The 8,916-nt window shown below is 38.8% G+C and overlaps 1 protein-coding gene across 1 annotated transcript in view; it reads right to left on the bottom strand.

The window, feature by feature from the left end:
- Positions 1-2,296: 2,296 nt before the first annotated feature.
- OFD1 (oral-facial-digital syndrome 1) overlaps positions 2,297-8,916 on the bottom strand; it is a 20,645-nt gene continuing 14,025 nt past the window's right edge. Inside the window, 4 exon segments of the mRNA XM_009879387.1 lie at positions 2,297-2,469; positions 6,309-6,920; positions 7,717-7,828; positions 8,191-8,321. Coding sequence (XP_009877689.1) covers positions 2,297-2,469; positions 6,309-6,920; positions 7,717-7,828; positions 8,191-8,321 — 1,028 coding nt within the window.

Raw genomic sequence — 8,916 nt, 5'->3', positions numbered from 1 at the left:
GACATCTATTCAGTATTCTCAGTTTTGGGGAGTGCAGGCACCAGTGACCACTAAGGACAGAAGAATTTCATACATAGAAATAGGAGATAGAGGAAAGAAAAGTCATTTTTATGTGGTTTAATTTTGCCAAGCTACTTATTTGCTTAGAGATCTTAAAAAAAAAACCAAAAAACAAAAACCGAAAAAAGTTCTGCTACCCATCTCATTTCTGTATGCAAAGGAGACTGGAGATTCTTATTCTAAAAACAGTTACACAGGCATATGACCACGCTCTTCAGAGAAAAAAAAAAAGTAAGCATTATAGCTTGTAATGAATGAAGTAAGAACGTGCAACTGCCTTGATTTAAATTCTCAAAGGAGCAGTAGAAACTTCTGAGCTTCAATCAGCAAAAGGTCATCAGTCAGGTCACAAATGTGGAAAATAGAGACCACAACCAAAGAGCTTTGCTCAAGGAATTAGTGGCCTTTTTAATAAAGGGATTTTAAGTGCATCAGATATAACCTCAATATCTTTTGAACATCAAGCGTATGCAAAAGGCCTGTCCTGACACGGGAAAGGTGACAGATTATCACTGTTTTGGCCAGGAATTGGTGATGAGGTGGTAGTTTTACCTTTTTCTTGAAAAATAATTGCAAGTCATTGAAAAAAATGAAGTCTAGTCTTCTGAAGACTCAACTTTGCCTTCTGAAATGAAGTTTGTTCTCAGATTAGTCTACAACGTCAGCAAGATGTCCTGTTCGTCTTACCAGGATCACATTTATATGGGTCAGGACAGAAGCCTGCTAAAGGAACCCAAACTGTCAAAGTTCAAAAGAGCTCATGACAGTAAACTGCTAAAAATGTGTTCACATTCAGGTAATTCATATGAGATGTCCCCTAGGTTCGTTGTAAATAAGAAATGCCAAGTAACTGTTAATTGGCCACTGTAGTACCTTCACATTCCTATTTGCAACACAGCACAGACATTATTTTTACTCAAAAAAGTGTACAGTCTAAATTTTTTAATTATCAATAAGGTTCAAAGTTATGGGACACCAGGAAAAGTCATATATATCTTGGACGTACACATTCACACCTCACGTGTTTAAAAAATAAGGGTTTTTTTAATAGATATTACATACAGGCATGCAGGCATGCAAGTTATATTTTCAGGAAGCTTACAGAAAACACATTTTAATAGAATACTTATTTCTTAACAATTAATCTCTCCTTTGGCTGTCCCACTGTCTGAAAATGGTCTACTGTGTAAGGAAATATAATGAAACAGAAGGTTTACACTGATACAATAGATTTGCTCAGGTACATGGTTTAGAACTGGACCTGGAACAGTTAGATAATGGTTGGACTTGATGATTTTGAAAGTCTTTTTCAACCATAATGATTCTATGATTTCAAGTGCTGCAGAATTTGCAGCTCTCTTGAAATAGGAGAATCCACATCACACCTTGCCTTCAGAAATTCGTCGTAACACTGACACACAAAAAGCAGAAAAGCAAAAAAAGGGCAAAGGCAAAAGTTGTTGTCTCTATAGCTATATGTACAGAGATACCTACAGCCATATGAAAAACATCAAAATAAAATCAGCCTTACTGAGCCCAGGAACATCTAAACTTTGTATGACTTGTACCTGTCAGGGGTGCCTTAGAGGTGACAGCGCACAACAAATGAACCATCTTCTAACTTGGAAGGCACACCAGGTAACGAAGTAGCACTTATACTGGGTGAAGTAGCACAAAGTGAAAGTGCTGAGAAGCACAGTTCTAAACATCAGTCAATACCCGTAACAGCAGAAACTGTGCTAAGTTGCAGCGACCGATATTTGTCAATTTGCTGCATCTGCATTAAACCAACATGTGATTAGGATGCCTCACATATGCACTCTTCCAGGCTTTTTAGTCCTTTGCCTAGCACTTTACAGAACACTTCATAAATCAATCAAACTATACTTCGTCATAGAACAAGACTTGGTTGGGTAGGTTTTTTCAGAAAAATATTGTATTCATCAAACATTTCCAATGCACTTGAAGTTTAAATTATTACATTGGAAAGTTAAGTTCACTGAAAGGAAGAACAAATTTAACAGAGATGAAAATGTCAACTTATACTTGTCACAGGTGTTTGGATTTGGGAGGAGAGAGGGGTGAGCTTTTTTAGTAATAAAGTTCCTCTTGATGAACGATATTCAGGAACGGAAATCCTTATCCATCTTCAGAAAAGTTCACACTCATAAAACTAATGGCTTACTTTAACTGCAAAAGCAGCTATAACCATAAACAGCTAGATAAATGTTTCTTTTCAAAGCAGGTTAAAAACATTGCTTTGCAAACAATGTTACCTGATTTTCTGGCCAGCGCTGGATGGTGAAGAAGGAACAGATTCAGAAGATGAAAGTGGATGTGGCTTTGAAATAGGAGAAAGCACCTGGTCAACACTCTGCTGTGAAGAGGCAAGGTACGAGCCACTGTTGTCTGCAGAATAAAAATCCCACAATTTGTATTAGTCAGTTACTTGTCTTAACATTTCTCAGACAGGGCTGGATTTTACAACACAGGCATAATTGGACTGTGCATGCACCACCACTATAGAACAACTACCATCCAGATCTTAACACTAACTTTCTTGTACTGTTTTGTTTCAGATTTGTGGTATTTTGGTTTTTTCCCCCTCTCTGTATGGGAATTCTATTCTAGGAGTATTCACCATCACAAATTTACACCCCATAAACTTACACACAACACGTCCACGCTCCCCACAGACTGCAGCCCCTCTGCCAAACAGCAAACAATTTCTGCCCTGTAGAGCATTAGAGGAAGCAGTTACACAGCCAGATTTCAAGCTAGAGATGTGCTTACTAGCCAGCAAAAGACAATGCTTGAGGTCTCCCAAAGGCCATTCTTCATTAGGAAACTTAATGTGGAGGTTTCATTTTCTAAAGATTTGTGAAAATTGGAGATGAACTGAAGATTTTCAAAGATTTTATCCTCTCACAAACAGCTATAAAGTTATCAGCGAAGGAAACAGACAGACAGTACGACTAGAGGAGTCCTGAGCTTCCTAAGGAACAAAGTTAAAACCCAGAATCCTTAAAAAGGTTTTTAATTCAACTTGTGAAATCCAGTGCTTTGTTTAAATTTTGCTTTACAATCTTAATTTTCCTTTCCTGTGCAGCTGCACAGGTCTTTAATCATTGGACTATGAATTATTATTTTTCCACAAGCTACGATATTCACTCAGTAAGCAGGTACTGGATTCTTTTCCCTGCACATTATTGACCTAATACCTTTTACCGTAGTCAATGCTAATTTGGCTCAAGAGATAGATGAAATGCCATTATTAACATTCCCATACCTGAAGTTTTTTCAGGTGGTTGTAGAGAAATGCATCCTGTTCATAGCGCACGTCACACTGCAGAATGTACCAGATTAGGGGTTAACTGTGGATTTTTATCTCCTGACAGCCCCTATGTCCACACAGCACAGAGAAAGAGCCTCTAAGGAAGTTGAGCACTAGAGGACTCAGCATTTATGTCATACTCATGTAACAGCAGTACCTGGTGGTGGTAGGAACCCTCATCTCACCCACCACATCCAATCTTTTATAAAAAGCTTGTCAAATTTTCACACGCAGAACAAAAGGACACACACAGCCCATAACACTTACTGCACATACCTCCCCAGCGTAAGACACACTGCGTGTCAGGACACAGGCAGCACACCAGCCATCTCACACGGGAATTTACTACAACCTACTATCAGGTAGAAATTACCTAGGATTGAACTTAAGTGATCCTCTCCTAAAAGAAAAAATGGCTGAGGTCTTTGGCTTACAGTATGCTGTCTGCAAGACCCACTAATATTGCTCTTTCTCATCAGAAGATACGAAGTTTGGTCAAGTAATGATCAAGGTGAAAAGTACTGATGAAGTAACAGGGAGCATGGGTCCAACAGCAATCAGAATTTTTTTCTCAGTAACTAGTTCTTGATTCATGTTACTGCACAGAGATTGGAGACAGTAAGCGGTGGAAAACAGAAAAGGATCCTGTCCTACTTTTAGTTGCTCAAAGAAATGGGCTTACTCCTTCCCATTAGAAAGCCAAAGTCTGAAAGATGCTCAACATGCATGGGCTTGGGAAGGAAACAGTCAAATACATGAGCTAATTTAAAGGAAGAGAGAAAACCACATACCCTCCCACTGACGGATTATGCAGTAAAAAAAGCTGTTAGATCTGCCAACTGTAAGTATTCTGCAGGAGGACGCGCTTCTTCCTTTCATCCTTCAAAGACATGTGCTGACAACTGAGCTGCAGTTATCACTGAGGTATGCGCCATTTGAAGGAAAAACAAATCTAAAGACTCATGTCCATGGTATCTTTTACCTCTTAAAATTCATTCTGAGCTCTTCAGACTCACGTTTTCAACAGTTCTGAAAAGCTCCATGGAAGCTTCCAGAAGCTGCAAAAGCATGTCTGGTGCTTCAGCCATCTCTAGCACAAAAGAGAACATACATACCAATATAAAAGCACTCTTTCTCAGATGACTCTTGAAATAGAGATGCCGTATCAGTGGGGAAGCAGGCTAACTGGAAGCAGATAAATCACTCTACAGCACTTTAACACTGAAGCTACCATGCTTACTGGGGCAAGTGTCACATCAGCTCACTTTGAGAATGTATCATCTAGCTGCAACCTGGTTTCCTACAGTACATATCACTTAATTTCTGTAATACCTAAGGCAGGTAATGCCCTCCTTTGTTATTCAACTCTTATCCCTCTCTAGAACAAGTCAGTCTCGTGCATTATGCAAGAGGTTCAATGGAAAAAAAAGAGCCACCATGGACCCAGCTTCTGACAGGTACAAAGACTAGAAGGATTGTTAAGGTTATGCAGGCAGCTTTAATTTTTACATTTCCTAATTTCAGAAGCAAAACCTACTCTTGTGAAAGATTTTGTGTGTGTGCAGTATTAAACAAATGGTCTGTAAACACCTCATACAGAAGGTGACAGAGGAAACTTGTAACGTAAAAGACTTCTTTGGAAGATCAATTTTTCAAATGTTTTCAGTAACAGAGCATCATATTCTACACACAGAAACACAGGGACAGCCACGAGAGATCAAACTCTTTGTAACCTGTTTCTCACAGTGACCATTACTAAACAAAACCGAACTAAAATTCATAAAGAAGAATACTTACATCTTACTTCTGGCAACACCCACCCCAATCTTTCATCAATCAATACTTTTTTGGGTCCTCCTGACAGGGAAGCTTTATTCTTGTATCTGTATTTGTGGCCACAGAAGCAATAAATTCCACAACTCACTCTTGGTATGAAACAGTAATTCCTTCTCTTTCCTTTCAATTTCACAGAATTCTGGGGTATCTGAAGCAGTGATTAATGGATTCCTTTACACCTTTTACAGATCACCCAACTGCTTTCCATACTTCCCACAGCCCACCTCAGCCAGCTCTTTTCCAAACTAAGCTGCCCTTCTTGTATTTCACATTCCTTCATGAAGAAGCTGATCATTATCTTTTCTATGTTACCATCTCTTTTTCATCTTATTAAATCCACCTTGAGCTAGGGTGACAAGAATCACATGACTCAAGGAGCAGATGCACTGCAGATTTGAAAAAACATAATGTTTTTAAATTTTTCAATTCTTTTCTATCTTGCTTGCTTTTCTGAGTACTAGCTCTTAAAAAAAAGACCAAACAAAAACAGCCCATAGATGCTGTAAAATTAGTAGAAAATGACAATTTTCCACTCATGACCAAACACTAATCACCTCCCCCTCAAAACTGCTCTGATAAAGATGTCATAGCAAAAAGAACAAACAAAAGCAAATGTGGACCTTTCAGACTGGAAAACTCAATTTAAGAGAAGTCAGACAAAGCAGTTTTCTGCTGCACACGTTAACTGCAACAGCTAAGTGAAAGGACAGGAATTCAGAGAGGATTATTAAAATTAGGAAATGACAATGAACGCTGCAAAGCAGCTATACATTATAGCAACACTTGAATGAAATCCTGCATATCGTAAGGTTACATCTGGAGTGGATTATAGGGCATAATCTTCTCTTTAAAGCTATCTTAACTAAGTACGTTCAGCCATGCTCAAAGTACTGCTCCCTGCTTGTTTCTCCAAAGAAGCAATACTCCAAGCAGCTAGCGTATTTTTCCTCCAACTTCTCCAGCCTCTTAGCAAATAACAAGAGTCAGAGTATCACCACTAAATCTTTCTCTTCCCATTGCACAAGAGGAACAAGAAGCAAAACCCCAACGTTGCGAAACATTGACAATTGTGACCTACCATCTGAAATCTTCTTGTTACTGAGCTCTCTTTCCAGTTTGGAAACAGGAGTAGAAGAAAGGCGTCTTGAAGGTGCTCCTCTGAGCAGTGGCGGAGTTAAGGGATTTTGAAAGGCATCAACCTGCCCAGTTGTTTTGCCATATTTTTCACCTCTTGGACTGCTCAGGGGGGAATGCTGGGAGCTGGGATTATCCTCTAGAAGTTCATGCTGGGTAGTCAGGGGGAGTCTACTACCAGCACACTGAAGAAGTAAAGGAGACTGTGTCTTCCTCGGTGTTTTGCTTGTGGCCATGTCCTGCATGATTCTGTGTTGATAGCTCCTGTAGGCTTCTTCCAAATACTCTGCCTCTTGTTCCAGCTCCTTTATTCTAGCACGGGTTAGCGCCACGCACTCCAGGTCAGAATCCGGAGAAGCAGTGCGTGGCTGTAGCTGCTGACGACAGCCAACCCTTGGCATAGCATTCACCTTCATCACATCGGCCATAACCAGATTCTTGAGGAACGCGCTATCCACGTAAACATCGTGAGGTACGATTCGGTCACTGGTGAAGTCAAGGACAGAGCGATCGACAAGTGAAGGCTTTGGATTCCGATAGATTTCATTTTCCAGTGCTAAATGACAGCAAAAGACAGTGAGTGACAGCAGACTGAGAGAGGGAGACAATAATGAGACAGTAAAACATGGCATTTAAATCTAGTTTGATCACTGATCTAGTGAATAATATAAAGTATTGCATACACTGAACTATGGTGCAACACATGCTGCATGTAAGTACAAGCATTGCAGAACTCAATTCTATATTTTTAGATTAAATATACATGCCAAAACTTTTTACTTTATCATACTTGGTATTAGCAATTTGACAGACAGCCATATTTAGAACTACCTTTCTTTAGCAGACTAAATTGTTTTATGCAAATGCCTCTCTACCACCCATACAAGGTGCATAAGTTATCAGCCCTGACAACAACGGTTTAAAAGTTAGATTTAAATTAGCAAGGTATGTAATACAATTTCAAATTGATTATTCTTATTATGAACATTCGAGAATCAAAATGCATTAAAACACAACTTGCCTCCTGGAAAACAGTGACTATATTACCACCAACCATTAATGTCTTCACCATTAATGTCTTCACAGTGAAGAAAAACAGACAATAAAAACACATAAATATTCAGGGAGCAATGTTCTCCCTTTCTTCTGTATCTTTTTTTTCCCAAAGGGAAGTTGTAATGAGTCTGCATTTTAAACTGGGCATTTAAATGGCTTTTGATTTTAAAATTGAAATCTACTAACTGGTGGCATATTAATTCTATGCAACTGCAACTATTTGAAGCTTTGGGAAATTCTTACACCTGTTAAGTACATGAACTTCATAAAGGACTGCACTGGTGTAAGATACAAACCTGCCTGTGTTTGTTTCAGCCGCAGTTTCAGTTCTTCAACCTGCACATTCAACTTCCTGACAGTAGCTTCGGAGTCCAACAGCTGGGTCTTCAACTGGGCACAACGCTCAACCTACAGGAGATCAAAAAAGAAACCAAAATCAGCACAATTAAAAAAAAAAAAAAGAGTAGTCTCAGCCAGTTGAATGCTTGTTTCTAAATATTTTCTAGGTCCAGTCAAATCATGGGTACCTAGTATCCTACTCAAAGTCAGAACTGACAACTTAATGACCTGGAAAGATTTACTTTGGTTATTTTGGGTTGGGGGGTTTTTTGGTTGTTTTTTTCAGTGTTGTGTTCTTTTCTTTAGAGTTGGTTAGAGCAAAATACGCAGGGTACAATCCCCGTAACTATGCACTAAATAGCCTGCAAAGGTACACAGATAAACATGAACAAGAGAGAAAGAAGAAGGGATTCAGATTATTCAGAATTTACCTCACTTTGTAGTTGCTTTTCCAAAATCTGCCTATGACTTTCAAATTCATCCAGTGCCAGCTTCCTACAATGTTCCACTCTTCTCAGCTCCACTTGGCAGGCCAGGTGCTCTGCTGAGGGCTGGGACAGCTCTACCCAGAAAGAGAAATACTGGACACTCAGCCACAGAGTAGCAAGAGTGCACTTTACTGTGTAATATCCCTTAAAATGCAAAGCTGCTTTGTTTTTAGGAAAGTACTCAGGGATTTTTTTTCTTCCTTTTGCAAAGGACTGAAATTTTTGTTGGCATAGTCATCTAAGAACTAGGCTCAGCCTGCCCTATTCTGGAAGAAGAATACGTATCCTTACTTTACATAACTGGGTGTACATCTCCACTCTCCCGTAAACTCAAATGCACATTAAAGCACTTGGCATTTTATAATTATAGTCAATCGAGTTCTTAAAAATAATAATGCAGTGTTCTTTTACTGTTATTAACCATACTGCACTGCTTTTTTCCAAGAATGAAAAGGATATTCTTCATATTATTATAGCTACCACTTAATTGTACTATAGAAGGATTTTCTATTTTTTTCTACCATAATAGGATTTCTACTATACAGACATATTAGGGAAAATAAACCTACAATATCAAGTACTGCTCTACTTTACACAAATGTTAGTTGATGTATAATGCAAACTGCTAGTAAACATAATCCATGTATTTTAATAAAAATTTATTTCTAA

The sequence above is a fragment of the Apaloderma vittatum genome, unplaced genomic scaffold (genome assembly GCF_000703405.1).
Source record: "Apaloderma vittatum isolate BGI_N311 unplaced genomic scaffold, ASM70340v1 scaffold40770, whole genome shotgun sequence".
NCBI classification, from domain to species: Eukaryota; Metazoa; Chordata; class Aves; order Trogoniformes; family Trogonidae; genus Apaloderma; species Apaloderma vittatum.
The sequence above is the reverse complement of the archived record's forward strand: the minus strand, read 5'-3'. Positions and strand labels throughout refer to the sequence as shown.